Genomic DNA, 19642 nt, shown 5'->3' with positions numbered 1-19642 from the left:
AGCACTGTTTATAATAGCTAGGACATGGAAGCAACCTAGATGTCCATCAGCAGACAAATGGATAAGAAAGCTGTGGAACATATACACAATGGAGTATTACTCAGTCATTAAAAAGAATACATTTGAATCAGTTCTAATGAGGTGGATGAAACTGGAGCCTATTATACAGAGTGAAGTAAGCCAGAAATAAAAACACCAATATAGTCTACTAATGCATATATATGGAATTTAGAAAGATGGTAACAAAGAGAGACAGCATGTATGAGAGACAGCAAAAGAGACACAGATGTATAGAACAGTCTTTTGGACTCTGTGGGAGAGGGCCAGGGTGGGATGATTTGGGAGAATGGCATTGAAACATGTATATTATCATATATGAAGCCAATCGCCAGTCCAGGTTTGATGCGTGATACAGGATGCTCGGGGCTGGTGCACTGGGATGACCCAGAGGGATGGTATGCGGAGGGACGTGGGAGGGGGTTTCAGGATGGGGAACACGTGTACACCTACGGTGGATTCATGTCAATGTATAGCAAAACCAATACAATACTGTAAAGTAATTAGCCTCCAATTTAAATAAATAAATGTATATTAAAAAAAACAACAACACTGGGCGTCCAGGGAAGCCCCTGTAACTTACATTTCAAACCAGATCACCTGCTTCTTTTTATTACTTCCTTTTGTCGTGCATTCATCCTTCTTACCTTTTTAAGAAGGGATACCATCTCCTGTGACCAGGCAGAAGGGTAAGTCACTAGCGCTGTCTCAAACATGTGTGCAATTTCCTTGCTGGAAGTACTGGAGCGAATATGATATGGTCTCTTAAAAGAGAGAAGTGAGAGTCTTCATTTTTATAGGGTAAAAGGAAAAACATTGCTTTGTAAATGTTCCCAAGCTAAATTTTCAACCAATAAAGTATCAATAGGATTTTCTAATCCCCTCCAGCTGATTGTTTTGTTGCCATATGCAGATACAGTACATGATTGCCACATTTCCTGCTTTTTAAAAAGATACAGAAAGACTACAGTTTCTCAGGAAACCCCCAAGTTCTTAAAAGCTGGTAATCCCTCTGGGTAAAAGAAACTTTTTTGTGAGCTAAATCCACCTCTGAGATGTCAATTTGGAACTGTCTTATACGGTTAACTTAGAGAAGTATTTCCCTAAAATACTGAACAGTGTGTAGTGTTAGTTGCCCAGTCATGTCAGACTCTGTGACCCTGTGGACTGTAGCCTGCCCGGCTCCTCTGTCCGTGGAATTCGCCAGGCAAGAATACTGGAGTGGGTTTTCATTCCCTTTTCCTGGGGATTGTCCCAACCCAGGGATCAAACCTGGGTCTTCTGCGTTGCAGGAGGGTTCTTTACCGTCTGAGCCACCAGAGAAGCCCAGTGCTCAGTAAATAGAAGTTTTCAAAATTATTACTTAAGTGCTGATTATAAAGAGATTCAGAGTTTTACACCTCTTTTTACTTGTTTGAATCATAAGGACAAAGTTCAAGTTGAAAGGTTACACAGAAGACTTCAACACCCGCTCCAAATGCAATGAGCCGCTAGTTCTGTGTAGTTGGGTGGAGAATTTTATGATGAGGCAAAAGTATTTTTAGTTTCAAGAGAGCCAGACTCTGCTATAATTTTAACTTGGAGGAAAGAAATCAAAGTAATTTGTTAGTAATTTTCACAGATGTCCACTAGAGGGCAGCCTTTACCAATGCTGATTTCTGTTTCATAAAGGATTCGCCCTGGGATTCTCTATGTGAAGGGAGCTACTTAAAGCTAGCTGCTGCTGGTGCTAAGTCGCTTCAGTCGCGTGCGACTCAGTGCGACCCCATAGAAGGCAGCCCACCAGGCTCCTCTGTCCCTGGGATTCTCTAGGCAAGAATACTGGAGTGGGTTGCCATTTCCTTCTCCAATGCATGCATGCATGCTAAGTTGCTGCAGTCGTGTCTGACTCTGTGCGACCCTATGGAAAGCAGCCCACCAGGCTCCTCCATCCACAGGATTCTCTAGGCAAGAATACTGGAGTGGGTTGCCATTTCCATACCATATTCGCATTTTTTGCCCTTGGGACACAGCACCTAGTAAGTGCTCATTATATGCTTGTTGAATGAATAAAATTTTCACATTAGATTAACCAACAATAGGACGGTGACTATGGCTATGTACATTTATCATGTGCCTGGTTCTTTCAAGTCACAATGACCATGGACTGATAAATTGGGAGAAATGAAAGAGTTTAATTTTTTTCCTTGTTGATACCTGTATTTGAGGTATATGAAGTATATGAAGGCCATATAATGTAATTAAATGTTTGAGCTTTGAAGGCAAAAGGATTTGAGCGCTAAACTGAATCAGTCAATTTTAGTTTCGATTCCTTCTTCTGTAAAATGAGCCACCTTAGAGGATTGTTGGGAAAATTAAATGACATGATACATGTAAAGTTCTCAATAGAGTGACTGATATATATTAGACACAATACAGGAGAGATATTATTATTATTGAAACAAAGGTAAAAAGAATGGTGGATATATTGAGTTGGACAAAAGGTTCATTCAGGTTTTTCCAAACAATCTCATAGAAAAACCTGAGTGAACTTTTTGGCCAACCCAATAAATGTAGATAATGAATAGGAAGATGAGTCATCAAGAAAGGTGATGTGAAGGAAGTCTTAATTCTAAACATGCCATGTCAACACCTGTTACCCAGGGAACCAGGAAGTGCTAGGTCTGACTCCCTAAAAGGGAGCTTGGCCAAACTTTACTTTTTTATGTGAGGTTTAAAAACACCTGCCACATACTTTCTTCCCTCAGGACTGAATAAATGACCATAATTAATTCATCTGCTTCAGTAATGACAGAGTGGAAATAACCCTTGGAACTCAATACCAGAAAAAGAGTGTGCCTTATCAACATCATCAATGTTCATTGACTGTTTGCAAGCCAGGGGCACTGTGGGTCACTACCTGTGATCCACTGCAAGTTTACCATTAGAGCTAGGGCAGGTTGACACACTCAAGCTTCCGGGGTTATATGTGTGTGTGTGTATATATTTTTCTTTTTTTTTAATTTTCTTATTCAGTCCACTTATATTTCTAAACCTAATTCTGAGACATCTAAATACACAAAATGCTTTGATAAACTAATAAATTAACTGAGAATGCTATAAGCAAATGGTTTAAGATTATGCTGCATTTTTTCTTTTATTTTAGAAGGCCATAGGGCTGAATTCAATATATATATTTTTAAATCCTCATGGTCTGTCCACTTGTTCCAAATAGTCCAATTGCCTTTGTCTTATACAATAACCTATTCTTCTAGTTCTAAATTTTAAAATCCACATTAAACCATCAACAACCAGAACTGTATATTTATTCACTTATCAAATGTTGAATGAATGCCTGTAATGTTCCAGCACCTCTGTTGGGCACTGGGGATACAATGAAGACAGGACAGATGGTATTTCTACACTGGTAGAGCCTACAGTCTACTCAGTGAAGCCATGAATAATTACAGAGACTGTACAGATATACATACATATTCACAGAGAAATCAATGGGATACAGTGATATAAAGAAAAATTACAGTGTACAATTACAGGATCTAGCAGACAATTCGAGGGTAGCATATAAATTAAGAATGAGAATATAAAGAACAAACAAGATGGAAAAGGTAAAATGTTACATGGGGAAAAGTGTTGTGATTCTAGTCTTATTTCAGGAGTACGAAAGCAAAAGAGCTTCAGCCAAGGATGTACAATTAGTGCAAAACAACGTATGTCCCTATCATAAGCTAATACTATGGGTATTACAAGACTAGAGAAGATGTGGACCTTGCCTTCACAATGTGAGTTGGGATGCAGAGAGATGACAAAGCACCGTAAGGGCTAAAGGACCCGTTCATCAAGACCATGGTCAGGCTCTTACACTACAGGGATGTTTCAGGCACATTCCCCTTTGAAGCAATGAAAGTGAAATGCGCTCCGTCATGTCCAGCTCTTTGCAACCCCGTGGACTATACAGTCCATGGAATTCTCTAGGCCAGAATACTGGAGTGGGTAGACTTTTACTTCTTCTCCAGGGGATTGTCCCAAAACAGGGATTGAACCCAGGTTTCTCACATTGCAGGCGGATTCTTTACTGTCCAAGCCACCAGGGAAGCCCTCGAAGCATGTATTTTTCTGTAAATCACAATTTGTCCATGTGGAGGGAAGGACTGTTTAGCACCTTTCATCTGTGGTTTATTTGTGTTGCTAGTTGTAATTAAATGTTGCTATTTCATTTCTTTGAGTTGGCTATATTTTGAAACATAATTACATATAGCCTCCTTGGTGATTCTCTCCAAGAATATGTCAGAATTGATTTGTATTGACTTATTCCCCCATACATTCAACAAACATTTGTCAGGTACCTATTTACAGCTAAATACTGTGGATAATACTAAACTATATAAAACACTGGCTTCACCTTTAATAAATTTATACTCTAATAATATAGAAGAGATTGAAAACATAAAAATTGATATAGCTAGAAAAATTTACAAGGGCAATACATTTGTGAAATGGCTTTAATCCTAAAACAGAAAATAGATTTAGGTGTTCTGATATAGAGAGTTCTACATTTCATCTTAAGTGAAAAGAGTCTCAACAGAAAGGTTAAAGCATAATTTTATTTTTACTGAAACAACAATAACAATGTGTATATGCATGTATGTAAAAATAGACTATCCTTAGAAAAGCAGAAAAGGTTTGGAAGTGAATACACTCTGAAAGATGAGATTTGGAAGGTCAAAGGAGGGTTTTAATTTCTTAACTGAGACTTTGCTTATTAGAGGATGTGGTTGACTTCTACCTTTATTTTTCTGCTTTTGTATATTTTTTCAATAATTTTAAATTCAGAAGGGTTATAAGAGAGTAGTGAAATTGCTCAGTGGTGTCCAACTCTTTGCATAGCCTGTCAGGCTCCTCTCTCCATGGAATTCTCCAGGCAAGAATACTGGAGTGGGTTGCCATTTCCTTCTCCAGGAGATCTTCCCAACCCAGGTATCAAACACTGCAGGGTCTCCCATACTGCAGGCAGACTCTTTACTGTTTGAGCCACCAGGGACTATCCATATAAAAGAGAGAGAGAGTACATAAATATTTGGAAGATATACAGATCACTTTAGTTAGAGAGAGCAGAGAAAATTTCTTCAGAGAAGGAGCTGTGTTGTCGAGGTCCCTAAAGAATGGGTAGGATCTGATATGAAAAGACCTGGAGAAAGGCTTTTCCTGCAAAAGAAATTTGAGACAGTCCAAGTCTGTCCTTTGTTAGAAATGAACAACCTACATTAAATATAAGGATTCTGAAAAGCTCTACAGTTTAGACACCTCCTGAACTTTATTCAAACTTAATTTAGCGATTTCCAAACTTATTCAAAGAGTTATTTTAAAAAAAACCAGGGTTTATCTTAGGAAATCTCTTTATAGGCAAAGGAATGAGAGGAAGACCTTTGAGGGATGCCTCGAGAGATGAGGAAATCCAAAGAGGCTGAAGTAAGTTTGCAAAGAGTCAGCATTGTTCATACTGAAGCAAAATCTGAAAAGTTAACCTGGTACTAAAGAGCAAAGTGTGACCAGCTAAGGTGTCTCAAGAGTGTGGGGAGGAGGGGAGGGTTGCTAAGGCAGATGAAGGGTATATGCGTGTGAGGAATTAGGGAGCAACATTTTTTCTTCACTACGAAAAGTGAGATTTGTGCTTTACAAAAGAGACTCTGCATTGCCATGTTCGTTGCAGCATTATTCACAGCAGCCAAGACACCAAAACAACCTAAATGTCCACTAACAGATTAATAAAGATATGTGTATATGTAGTGTATATATATATATATTTATACACACACACATATATATATATTTATATGGGGCTTCCCAAGTGCGGCAAGTGGTAAAGAACTCGCCTGCTAATGCAGGAGACACAGCAGACACAGGTTCAATCCTTGTGTCAGGAAGATCCCCTGGAGTAGGAAATGGCAACCTGTTTCAGGTTTCATTCTTGCCTGAAAAACTCCATGGACAGAGGAGCCTGGCAGGCTACGGTCCATGAGGCCACAAAGAATTGGACACGACTAAGTACACATATTTACACATAATATTCATTATATGTATGTTCAGTCACTCAATCATGTCTGACTCTTTGCAACCATTTAGACTGTAGCCCACCAGGCTCCTCTGTCCATGGGTCTCTCCAGGCAAGAATACTGCAGTGGGTTGCCCTTCCTTCTCTAGGGGATCTTCCCAACCCAGGGATTGAACCCATGTCTCCTGCATTGCAGAAGATATGGATATATTATAAAAGAATAATGGAGCATTACATATGAAATACATATTCACGTACAATATATATGAGTAATGGAATATTATTCAGCCATAAGAAAAAAGGAAATCCTGATGTTTGTAACAACATAGATAGACCTTGTGTCCAATATGCAAAGTGAAATAAGTCAGACAGAGAAGACAAATACTGCATGATATCATTTATATGGGATCTTTGGGGGGAAAAGTCAGGCTTATAGAAACAGTAGAACAGTATAGTTGCCAAGGGTTGAGGGTGGGGAAAATAGGGAGAGGCTGGTAAACGCATATACACTTTTAGTTACGAGCTGAATAAGGAAAAAGAAAAGGGGGCACAGGAGATGGCTAGCATCACCAACTCAGTGGACATGGATTTGAGCAAACTCTAGGAGACAGCGGAGGACAGAGGAGCCTGGTGTGCTGCAGTCCATAGGGTCGCAGAGTCAGACATGACTTAGGGACTGAACAACAAGCACAACAAATATAAGTGTAATGTTCACTATAGCTGATAACATATATGTAGATACAAATTCAGCAACCTAACAGTCACTTTCTTTCACCTTTCTTAAGCAAAAGAAGAAAAGAAAATTGAAACTAATGCTGTTAATACATTCTCTGCTGCTAAGTCGCTTCAGTCGTGTCCGACTCTGCGACCGCATAGATGGCAGCCCACCAGGCTCCCCCGTCCCTGGGATTCTCCAGGCAAGAATACTGGAGTGGGTTGTCATTTCCTTCTCCAGTGCATGAAAGTGAAAGGTGAAAGTGAAGTCACTCAGTCGTGTCCGACTCTTAGCGACCCCATGGACTGCAGCGTACCAGGCTCCTCCGTCCATGGGATTTTCCAGGCAAGAGTACTGGAGTGGGGTGCCATTGCCTTCTCCATTACATTCCCAGTTACATCCAATCACAGGGAACTACCGGGAGGTACAATAACATGGGAGGGAGAAAAAAAATCTCTTCTTAGCAAAATTAGGCATTTTCTGAGTTTAAGAAATGTTACTTTTAAAAGGAAACTACTCTAATTTGCCACTGAGCCCAGAACCGAGACCCAAATGAAAGACAGAAATCCAACAAGACAGGGCATGAATTGTGTTGGATTAATAATTCACACTCCCTTTGGGGAAGTGTGTCTGAATCAAAGCCCTAGACTGTAACTGCAAAATGATTTTCTTTAAACAAACAAATATATTTATACAAGATAGGGCATGAGGTGTATTGATTTTCCCTCTCTGGGAGTTAATAATTTCCCTATAATTCATTTAATTTTATCTGCATAATTTAATGTCAACTCACATTCTTGGTTCCATATGTAGAAGAGTGAATTAATTATGGGCAGAAACCCCAAGGGGTGCAACCAGCATCACATGGCACAGTTGATTTCATCTCTGAAACAAACGACTTGATTTTTAGCCAAAAAAAAAATTCAATCCTTTCACTGTAAAAATGAAACTTACTGGAAGAATAATCAAAGATAAATGTAATTCTACTGTACCCGGCCTCTCAGCAGCTCATATGCTGTCACTCCCAGTGACCACCAGTCAACAGCAAAGGAATAGCCTGCTTCTCTTCTGGAGTTGAACATCTCAGGTGCTGAAAAACACAGAAGAGTTAAGTTAGTTTTACTCCGATTGAATTGTGCGTGTTCAGTCGTGTCTGACTCTTTGAAACCCTATGGACTGTAGCCTGCCCGGCTACTCTGTCCATAGGATTCTCCAGGCAAAAATATTGGAATGGGTTGCCATTTTCTCCTCCAGGGCATCTTCCCAATCCAGGGATCGAACCCGCATCTCCTGCATGGGCAGGTGGATTCTTTACCACTGAGCCACCTGGGAAGCCTGCTTTGCTCCCTGAGGACATTAACAAATCTATCTTCAAACATGTTCCTTCAAAGGCAAATTACCAGGGAACAGGGTATAAACACTTTTAGGGTGTTTATCATCCATTGCTAGATTGCTCTCTGTAGGCAAATTTTCTAATTTTATAGTCTTTCTCATTCATCACCAACACACACAAGCATTCACAGGCCTTAACGGACAAATTCTTCCTGACTTAGAACATGTGCCTATTAAAAATGGGATCTCATCAGGCCTCAAATGTCTGGCTGACTCTGTAAGCAGAAGGCTGAGAAGATGTTACTTCATTGTCTTGGTTTGGAAGGGTTGTAGTCAGGACATAAATTTGTATTACTGTGCCAAACAATGTTCAGAATTTGGCTCCAAATGCAGGAGATTGGTTTTCCAGTTTGGAGTCATCTGGAAGAGGCAAGAGTAGCATTTGCAGCCTGATACTGGGGATAAAGGAGAGGAGAAAGGCGGGGCACTCAGAGTGATATAGTTTTACATCAGTCGTGGGGCACTGACTCTTTGTTCCATAATTCTTCCTTTTTTTTTTTTTTTCAAATTGAAGTATAGTTGAATTACAATGTTGTGTTAATTACTTCTGTACAGCAAAGCAACTCAGTCATATACATATATATATACATTTTTATATTCTTTTCCATTATGATTTATCACATGCTACTGAATATAATTCCCTGTGCTGCACAGCAGGATCTTGTTGTCTGTGCTGTGCTTAGTTGCTTCAGTCATGTCCTATTCTTTCAACCTCCGGGACTGTAGGCCGCCAAGCTCCTCTGTCCATGGACATTCTCCAGGCAAGGATACTGGAGTGGGCAGCCATGTCCTCCTCCAGGGGATCTTCCCAGCCCAGGGATCGAACCCAGGTGTCCTGTAGTGCAGGCGGATTCTTTACTGTCTGAGCCACCAGGGAAGCCCAAGAAACTGAACTGGGTAGCCTATCCCTTCTCCAGGGGTACTTCCTGACTCAGGAATTGAACTGGGGTCTCCTGCATTATAGTTAGATTCTTTACCAGCAGAGCTACCAGTTATTTATCCAGTCTATATTTACCAGTTTGCATCTGATGATCTCAAACTCCCAATCCATTCCCCTTACCACATCTCCCCCTTGGCAACTATCAGTCTATTCTCTATGTCCCTGATTTTGTTCCTCTTTCATAGATAGGTGTGAAAGAGTGTCATATAGTAGATTCCACATATAAGTGATATCATATGGTATTTGTCTTTCTGACTTCATCTAGTGTGATAATCTCTGAGTCCATTCATGTTGCCGCAAATGGCATTATTTCATTCTTTTTAATGGCTGAGTAATATTCCAGTGTATATATGGACCTCATCTTCATCTGTTTCCATGTCTTGGCTATTGTGAATAGTGCTGCTATGAACACAGGGTGCACTTATCTTTTTGAATTAGTTTTCTCTGGATATATGCCCAGGAGAGGGATTGCTGGATCACATGGGAATTCTACTGTTAGTTTTTAAAGAGATCTCCATACTGTTTTCCATAGTGGCCACACTAATTTACATTCCCACCAACGGTGTAGGAGGGTTCCCCTCTCTCCACACCCTCTCAGCATTTGCTACTGGTAGACTTGTTAATGATGGCCATCCAGATGGGTGTGAAGTGGTACCTCATTGTAGTTTTGATCTCCATTTCTCTAACAATTCTTTCAAGTGACTCCAGTGGAAGGCAGAACCTCAGTCAATCTTATTCCAGTGGATATCTCCAGGTACATGTTCTCTAACACACTGAGAACCTTCTACCCATTTTCCCAAGAATAGACCTAACTTCTGAAGGATGGAGTGGGGAGAATGATGTAGAAAGCAAGGATAGGTCTCTTCTCTGCTTGCTTGTCCAGTACTCAATCTGCCATTTAGAGTCACTTAATAGAAACTTGCTAAATGAATGAACAATACTGAATCAATCAGTCAATCAAGCACTGTTTACAAACTTTAGCTGTGAAAGCAGGCTGTCTGGGCTCAAAATCTGCCTTCACCACTTACCGTGACCTTAACTGAGTTAGTGGGCTGAGCGTCAGAATCATCAGCAAGGATCATGAGAAGGCAGTTCTTACAGAGGTGAGAAACTAAATGAGATAATGGCTGCCAAAATCTCAGCACAGTGTCTGGTACCTGGGAAGTTCTCAAAAAATTAGATACTCTTCAAGAGGGACAACCATCTGTAACACTGGAAATTTTAGCTAGCCAAAAGCTGCACACTTGACCCGAGCTTCCGGTAGTAGGTTGCAAGTTCTGAACAAAGGAAATTGGTGTGATGTAGGAAATGCTCATGGGTTTGCCCTGCCTGGTGCACTCAATTTCAAGTAAAATTCTGTGGGCAATATCCAATTAGAGACGAACGATGTTGACATCCCAATGCCAGGACTGATCTTGACTGTAAAAGCCCCTAGCAGGACTAAGTAGGCTTCATCCCCTGGTGAATTCACCTTTCATGCATCACTGCATTCTTTCTGTGAGTCACAGCTCCCCACAAAGGTTGGCAGATAATGGTCCTGACCCCACAGTGCCCCCACAGACTGGATGCGGTGGACTATAACTCTGCCCTCCCTTATCATTATCTCATAGCAAGTCATCAGATGTGGTCCCACCAGGTGACAGGTGATAGACATCTCAGAGAAGCTGCAGAGAACTTTGAGACATAAACAGACCGTTGTGCTAAGAAAACATCTAACAGAATAAACATCTATAAAAGCTGTGTATTCTCTTGTCTTGGACCACCCTTGAAGTTTTTATGAGTAGAATCCTCTCCTACATACGCTGTATTCCAGCATGAAGACATTTGAATATGCATTTATTCATTCAATAAATATTCACAGTAGGCTAGGAATTGAGGAATTTGGGAAGAACGTTAAGAAAAAAGGGCAACGTACAAAAGCATGTTGTTGCTCAGTCGTGTCCAACTCTTTGCGACCCCATGGACCATAGCCCGCCAGGCCCCTCTGTCCATAGGATTTTCCAGGTAAGAATACTGGAGTGGGTTGCCATTGCCTTCTCCACAAAAGCATGCTGCTGCTGCAGCTAAGTCACTTCAGTCGTGTCCAACTCTGTGCGACCCCATAGATGGCAGCCCATCAGGATCCCCCGGCCCTGGGATTCTCCAGGCAAGAACACTGGAGTGGGTTGCCATTTCCTTCTCCAATGCATGAAAGTGAAAAGTGAAAGTGAAGTCGCTCAGTCATGTCTGACTCTAGCAACCTCATGGACTGCAGCCTACCAGGCTCCTCCATCCACGGGATTTTCTAGGCAAAAGTACCGGAGTGGGGTGCCATTGCCTTCTCCGCCACAAAAGCGTAATGGATAGGTAATTCTTTGAACCCCCACAGTGCTGAAAAGCCAGAGCAGGGAGACGCTGAGGGCTTCCATCTAATGTTCCATCTCTGAGGTGACACACATAGAGGTGGCGAAGGACTGTTTCCTTCAAAAAGAACATCGAGTATTTTGTTTGTTTTTTTTAAATATTTCCGTATCTCCATTCATAAAAGTAAATAAAACTTAAAAGAAGAATTTAATGAGCAGTTATAACCAAATGGCCATGTAACCTTACAACATAGAATCTTGACCCCATCACTGGGTCCTGTCCTGTTACAAACAGAAGTAACCACTATCCCAAATTTCTGTTGGTAATTTTATTCTTGCCTTTCTACATAGATTGACTCTGTTTATGCATTTCTAAGCAACATCTTAGTTTTCCCTATTTCAGAAACATATATGTTATATAGATGTTATGTTTGTATGTCTGTATAAGAGATGTGTGTATAACATGTATGTATAAATAACATGAGTATGTGTGTTTTGTGTGTGTGTTAAATCTTACTCCTTGTTTTCTTTGGTGTCTTGCTCTTCTTGTTCAACATTATGTGTATAAAACTTCTCCAACTTGCTGCACATAGTTTGTTCACATTCAAAGCTATACAAATACAGTGTAATTTACCTGTTTCCTACTGTTAATAGCCATCTAGGTTGTTTTCAATTGGGGCTATTTTGAACAAGGCTCTCATGAATATTCCTGCATATGTAAGATTCTTCTAAGTCCATCTATCTTTAGGTTACATTTCTGGGAGGGGAAATGCTGGGGATGGGCTGCTCATCTTCACACATACTAGATAGCATCAAACTGTTTTCCACGGTGGTTGTACCAATTAACATTCTTACCAGCCACGCATGAGACTTCACTTTGCTCAACCTCCTTATCCACACTTGGCATTAACTAACCTTGTGACATTTTCCAATCAATTGAGTACATAATGGTCTTCCCTTGTGGTTTAAATTGGCATTCTCCTGATTACTAATAAGCTTGTCCACATTTTAATACATTTATTAGCTATCTGGATTTCCATTATTTGCTTTGCTTTTCAGATTTTAAAGCAACTGGACAGTAGATTCTGGTCAGGACATGAAGAAAGGGTCCAAAACTAATATATAAATTTAGTGCAAAAATAAATAAATAAAAATAAATAAATTTAGTGCAACAGAAATAATTCATGGGATTTATGAAAATGATTCTAAATTTCCTCTGTAAAATATGTGAACAATAAAGGTTTTCTGAAAAAAGGATAAAGGGACTTGCATCTGTTAAACTGTATTATAAAGCTATAATAATTAAGATTTATTGATAAAAGTCACAGAATGTAGATGCTAGTACATAAAAATACTTAGTTTATGATGCACATGAATATTTTAATTAGTTAAGCTCTAGGTGATCCTGATTATATTCACACAGACCTAGGGAGGGGAGAAGGAAGGATTGGAGTGATTGGAAAGAGCATGCAGGTAGAAGATGATGAATTCAAAAAAGCAAAACTTCCTTGTTGGGTGAAGGTACTTAAGAACTGGCAGATGGTCCATATTCTTTTTGCCAGAGCTGAGGACCTGATGCATAATATGTTTAGCATTTTACGTTAGAACATATTGTATATTCCTATGAACTTCATTCAGTATTTCATCCTAGTTTTCTTTCTTTTTAGAATTTGTTTCTTTCTGGTTCATTGCTAATTATCAAAAACACTTTAAAAAGAGTGCTGGTGAATATCTGTTAGGTAGACTTTACCAAATTATTGGGAACATAACTTTCAAAAAAAGAAAGCAGACATCCACCTCTGATATCTCTTAGAAAGATTCCCATCCAAAAATCAAAGGCAAGAACAACTTCTGGATGAAGATATAAGTGCTGACAGATATTCATTTTTAAAAATAAAACTAGAAATATTTCTGAGAGCTTAAGCTTGGCCTACCTCATTTGGTTTACAACCATTTAAGAATCATACATACATATGTTTTAAAGTCTCTCTATCTTTCTTTTAGGGAGAAGCTTGAATTTCTAAAGTCAAAAAGAGCTGGCTTTAAATGTAGGCTTTTTCAATTATTAGCCATGTGATCTTGAGCAAATTATTTCTTGTTCTCCTCATTGTAAAATGGTGATAATTACAGTTTGCCTCACAGGGTTGTTGAGAAAAATAAATGAGTCAATGAATGCAAAGCACTTAACACATTGTCTGATCCCTACAAGGCTTTCAATAAATATTGGTAATTGTTAATTATAAGGATGAGGGTAGAGAGGGCAGAGAAACTTGACTGGATTCCAATTTCTTAGCTCTATGTGGTGAAAAAGACTGGAAATGCCAATTTTGAGGAGAATCAAATTATATGGGCATTGTATTTAAAATCACTGGGGAGAGAAAAGAAAGATCATCTTCCTTTACTCCTCTCACCATGGAAACCAGGCCTGGAAAACCCAGATGCACATTTTCTGACTTGGCTTCAAGAAAATAGCCCTTAATATGGAAACCCAGGAAACCTGGGGAATAAACTCAGACCAGCAGGCTTGGAGATTCCTCTTTATCATTTGAGTACTGTGGATTTGGGGCAGAAAATAGACTGTATTGTATGTGTCCATTATTTTAAAAGTGACAAAGGGGACTTAATACCCCTGAAGATAATTGGAAGCCAGGAAATTTGCAGGTTTTCAAACATCACATAAAATCAGGCTCATTTTCCCCTACAGATGACTTGTTTTTCCTCTCTTTAGTTCTGCAAGTAAGACAATGAAATATTGAAAGAAGGTGGCAATGCTCTTGCCTTTAATTTCAAGTTCAAATATTTTGCCTGCAAACTGCTCATGGGGTTATAGCGATGATACACCTAAAACCAAAATTATAATGGGAAGGCACTTTGTGAACTTACATCCTTATGCAGGAGTATGTAAATCGTGGTTATAGTAATACTTAAATCATTTATTACCATCCCACTTATTGCTGTACCTTCTCTATGTGATTCTTTTTTTTTTTTTTTTTTAAACTCTTCTCACTAAAAGGTAAGCCCCAAGGGTTGGAGACCTTGTCTGTTTTGCTCCCTACAAGATCACCAGCACCTAAAAACAGAGGTAATGAGTAGGTATTTATTGAATGAACTATTAATATTCTTCATCAGGAAGTAGGTAGAAACTGTCCTTAATAACTCATAAGCTAACGTTCTTTACAGGTAGTCTGTGGCGCCCTCCTGAATCAAGATCAGACTGGATGCTTGCTAAAAGGAGATTCCTGAGGTTCACCTCAGACCTGTGAAATCAGAAGCTCTCCAGGTAAAGTCCGAGAGGGACTTGTCATTCCTAGCTGCAAGGCCCTACAGATGACTGGACCTCCAGTACACGGTGTCCACAGGAATGGAAAACAAGGCTTTGCTCTTAGTGGCCATGGCAGCTCAGGGGACCCGTACCCATGTAAGGCTTGGTGCCGGCCACAGTGGTGATCCGCATCTCCCCGGGCAGCATTGTGGCAATGTTGAAGTCTGTGATGTGCACGTGCCCTGCGAGAGAAGACAGCCACAGAGAATGTTAGGAGCTTACTTTGTACATTCTTTTTTTTCTCTCTCTTTAAAAAAAATGTTTTTTTTTTTTTTATTGGAGTATAATTGCTTTACAAAGTTACACTAGTTTCTGCTGTACAACAAACTGATACTAACCTTTTCATATCATGATCTATCTCCTGGAGGGGGGGTGGTTTAAGACCATACTTACTGGCCTTGCGGACAGAAAAATTGTGCTTTTACTGCCTGTAGGCAATTAAAAATGGCATATAAGAATTTTATAAACTAATGAACAATATATGCCATCTGCAATTGGGTACCAAAGAATGCTCAAACTACCACGCAACTGCACTCATCTCACATGCTAGTAAAGTAATGCTCAAAATTCTCCAAGCCAGGCTTCAGCAATATGTGAACCATGAACTTTCAGATGTTCAAGCTGGTTTTAGAAAAGGCAGAGGAACCAGAGATCAAATTGCCAACATCCACTGGATCATCGAAAAAGCAAGAGAGTTCCAGAAAAACATCTATTTCTGCTTTATTGACTATGCCAAAACCTTTGACTCTGTGGATCACAATACACTGTGGAAAATTCTGAAAGAGATGGGAATACCAGGCCACCTGACCTGCCTCTTCAGAAACCTGTATGCAGGTCAGGAAGCAACAGTTAGAATTGGACATGGACCAACAGACTGGTTCCAAATAGGAAAAGGAGTACGTCAAGGCTGTATATTGTCACCCTGCTTATTTAACTTCTATGCAGAGTACATCATGAGAAATGCTGGGCTGGAAGAAGCACAGGCTGGAATCAAGATTGCCGGGAGAAATATCAATCACCTCAGATATGCAGATGACACCACCCTTATGGCAGAAAGTGAAGAGGAACTCAAAAGCCTCTTGATGAAAGTGAAAGAGGAGAGTGAAAAAGTTGGCTTAAAGCTCAACAAGAAAAACACCAATACAGTATACTAATGCATATATATGGAATTTAGAAAGATGGTAACAATAACCCTGTATGCGAGACAGCAAAAGAGACACAGATGTATAGAACAGTCTTTTGGACTCTGTGGGAAAGATAGAGGGTGGGATGATTTGGGAGAATGGCATTGAAACATGTGTAATATCATATAAGAAACAAATTGGCAGTCTGGGTTCGATGCAGGATACAAGATGCTTGGGGTTGGTGCACTGGGATGACCCAGAGGGATGGTATGGGGAGGGAGGTGGGAGGGGGATTCAGGATTGGGAACACGTGTACACGTGTACATCATGTTGATGTATGGCAAAACCAATACAATATTGTAAAGTAATTAGCCTCCAATTAAAATAAATAAATTTAAATTAAAAACAAAAAGGCTCAACATTCAGAAAACTAAGATCATGGCATGTGGTCCCATCACTTCGTGGCAGATAGATGGGGAAACAGTGGAAACAGTGTCAGGCTTTGTTTTTCTTGGCTCCAAAATCACTGCAGATGGTGACTGCAGCCATGAAATTAAAAGACGCTTACTCCTTGGAAGGAAAGTTATGACCAACCTAGAAAGCACATTCAAAAGCAGAGACATTACTTTGCCAACAAAGGTCCGTCTAGTCAAGGCTATGGTTTTTCCAGTAGTCATGTATGGATGTGAGAGTTGGACTGTGAAGAAAGCTGAGTGCCGAAGAATTGATGCTTTTGAACTGTGGTGTTGGAGAAGAGTCTTGAGAGTCCCTTGGACTGCAAGGAGATCCAACCAGTCCATTCTAAAAGATATCAGTCCTGGGTGTTCTTTGGAAGGAATGATGCTAAAGCTGAAACTTCAGTACTTTGGCAAAGAGTTGACTCATTGGAAAAGACTCTGATGCTGGGAGGGATTAGGGGCAGGAGGAGAAGAGGATGACAGAGGATCGGATGGCTGGATGGCATCACTGACTTGATGGACGTTAGTCTGAGTAAACTCCGGGAGTTGGTGATGGACAGGGAGGCCTGGTGTGCTGCGATTCATGGGGTCGCAAAGAGTCAGACACGACTGAGTAACTGAACTGAACTGAACAGACAGTAAAAGCTCACTTATTCTATCCTCAAGGCCAATAAGACCTTAAACCATCAACTCTTCAGGAGCCAGGTCATGCTATGAAAAGGTTAGTGCCGGTTGTAAATTTGTAGTTCAACCTCAAAAAGTTTTAACCTTGGTCTTTAAGAGCTCACACTCTGGTAAGTTCTACTTGGGCAATTTTTGTCTATTGGCATCATTTTAAGTTGGTACAGAATGTGAGTATCAAGAGATGGACAGATAAGAACTATTCAAAATATCAAATTTCCAAGCATCTCTTATGGAATCTTTTAAAGAGACAAACATTAATACAAAGAGAACATGACTGTGGATAAACATATTAATCGATATTTCTTTGCCAAGAAAGAGTTCTTTTCTCTCCTTGTTTTTCTGAATTATCATTGGTAGTTTTTTGTCTGATAGTTCAGATTGTCCCCCAGTGATCACAAATAAAATAATATATCTAGGGAAAGTAAGGGAGAAAAGTCAAGTTCTACTTTTAAAGAGGCTGTTTAAAGAGCCCTAAACTGGGAGCTAGGTGAGTTGGGTCCTGCCTTGAATTCTGCCCCTAAGACTTTGTAAACTTGAGGTTGCTTTCCTGTGCTGAATGTAAGTTTCCCTTTTTTTTTTTTAAAAAAAAAAAAAAAGGAACGGTTAGACTTGATGCTGTCTAGGGTCTCTCCCCACTCCAGTATTCTTGCCTGGAGAATCCCAGGGACAGGGGAGCCTGGTGGGCTGCCGTCTATGGGGTCGCACAGAGTCGGACATGACTGAAGCAACTTAGCAGCAGCAGCAGGGTCTCTCTGCAGCCTTAATACTCATGGCAATACTGTGTGGGTCTAACACTCAAGTTCAGCAGAGAGCAATCCCTACAGAGTGTATTAGTGTCCTTGTGCTCACAGCCAGGAGTAGGAAAGGGCATTACCAGCCATTCAGGCAGACAAGCTCATTGTGTTGGTTGGCACGAATGTCATATGCTTTGAGAGGATCTTGGAAGTGTTGGCATTTCCATTTGCATGCTTCTGTGATTGTGATGAGATGTGGTGGTAACTGGAGGGGGTGCCATGGATTGTTCTTCCACATCCCACAGACCCCACTCCCCCTGCCGACTTCACTGTCTGCTCCCCAATAGCATCCAGCCCACTCTTAATGATAAATCTCAGTCTTTATCACCAGGGTTTTGCTTGATGCAAAAAAAGTGTTTTGTTTTTATCTGGTGACATCTTAATAAAGTAACAGTAGCTGAAAGTGAAGGCATTCTTACATAAATGGTTTCAAGAGACGATTTCAAGAGCTTGCACTATCGTAATATAGGTTATTTCAGTATTTTCTTTCTCTGTTTCTCCCTCATGTTCAAAGCACTGGCTCCTTGGTTCACAAGGTTTGATACAAAATAGGGGAGTCTGGAGACTTAGTGGTTAAGAGCTTGTTCTCTGGAGTCCGATTGCCTGACTTTAAGTCTCAGCTCTACCACTGATTAGCTGTACTACCTCAAAAAGGTGACTGATTCTGACTGTAAAGTTGGGATGATAATAGTGGTCTTCTCATGAGGTTGTTGGGAAGATCAAATGAAATAATGCTGTGGAAGACTTAACAGCATTTCACAGGAAGTATGTATCATCCAATTGTTGCTATTTGTCATGATCATATGCTCTGGCATCATTTTGCAAAACACACATGCCTGGACTTCTCTCTCCTAAGACCCCATTGCAGTGGGATGGGTGGGAGAGCCAGGTATCCAGGTTAAAAATAGTACCAAGAAACTCCACAGGTGATTCAGATGGGCAGCCAGGCATGGGATCCTTGACTTTAGCCTGAGTAGGTGTTCTAAGCCGACTCAATCCTGAGACTGACTATGCTCATGTAGAAGTATTGGATTGGCCAAAGAGTTTGTTCAAGCTTTTCCATATGCGGGTACGGAAAAACCCGAACGAACTTTTTGGCTAACCCAGCAGAAGCTAGAGGATGCTTGAGAACCAAATGGTTCTAAAAGTGTGTGGTCCCCAGACCAGTAGCATCAGGAACGTGATAGGGATGCAGCCTCCTGGGCCCTGCCCCCACCTACTGAATCAGGAACTCTGAGGGTGGAAGCCCTGTGTTTAAACAAGCTCCCCAGATGATTCTGACACCCAGTTCATTTTGAGATCATGCTTTTAAAAGAAGACCTGGCTTAGTAGAAAATCTTAACCACAGTTAGTACTCATTATATTTCTTTTGAATGTGGTTAAAAGAGTGTTAATTTTATCATATAAGTAGTATTTGAATTTGTATGATTAATTACAATTTTCAAAAGGTTTTCATACCCTTTGGGCTAGTGAAGTCATCCCTATTTCAGAGAAGAGCTGTTTGTGGCTAAGTTCTCAGTGTTCAGAAGTAGCAGAGCTACTTAGGATCAGTAGCAGAACTTAGGATCTATCATGGTCTAGGACTCTTTTGCTGAGTTATGAATTGTCCAAAGACTTTTTGCACAGTATTGTAAGACCAAGATCTGAAGAAACTCAAAACACTGACTTCTGATTGGCTCAGGGTTCTCTCACCAGGATGCATAGTAAACGATTGGGAGGAATCATCTGAGGGCCAACATCTACTAGAAACTGCACCCTAGTGCCC

The 19642-nt window shown here is 40.3% G+C and overlaps 1 protein-coding gene and 1 non-coding gene across 3 annotated transcripts in view; both read right to left on the bottom strand.

Moving 5' to 3' along the window:
- The window catches only part of STK32A (serine/threonine kinase 32A), a 133296-nt gene that overhangs the window by 17872 nt on the left and 95782 nt on the right, over positions 1–19642 (bottom strand). For both annotated transcript variants that reach the window (XM_005209541.5, NM_001105047.1), the window contains 3 exon segments: positions 14910–14999; positions 7814–7911; positions 705–821 (listed from right to left, as the gene is read on the bottom strand). In XM_005209541.5, the coding sequence (XP_005209598.1) occupies positions 705–821; positions 7814–7911; positions 14910–14999 (305 nt within the window).
- MIR2284Y-7 (microRNA mir-2284y-7) lies at positions 18906–18982 on the bottom strand. The gene has a single exon (NR_107790.1). It is a non-coding gene; the product is annotated as a microRNA mir-2284y-7 (primary transcript).

Source organism: Bos taurus, chromosome 7 (genome assembly GCF_002263795.3).
Source record: "Bos taurus isolate L1 Dominette 01449 registration number 42190680 breed Hereford chromosome 7, ARS-UCD2.0, whole genome shotgun sequence".
Taxonomy (NCBI): Eukaryota; Metazoa; Chordata; class Mammalia; order Artiodactyla; family Bovidae; genus Bos; species Bos taurus.
Note: the sequence above shows the minus strand (reverse complement) of the source record. Positions and strands in the feature narration are given on the sequence as shown.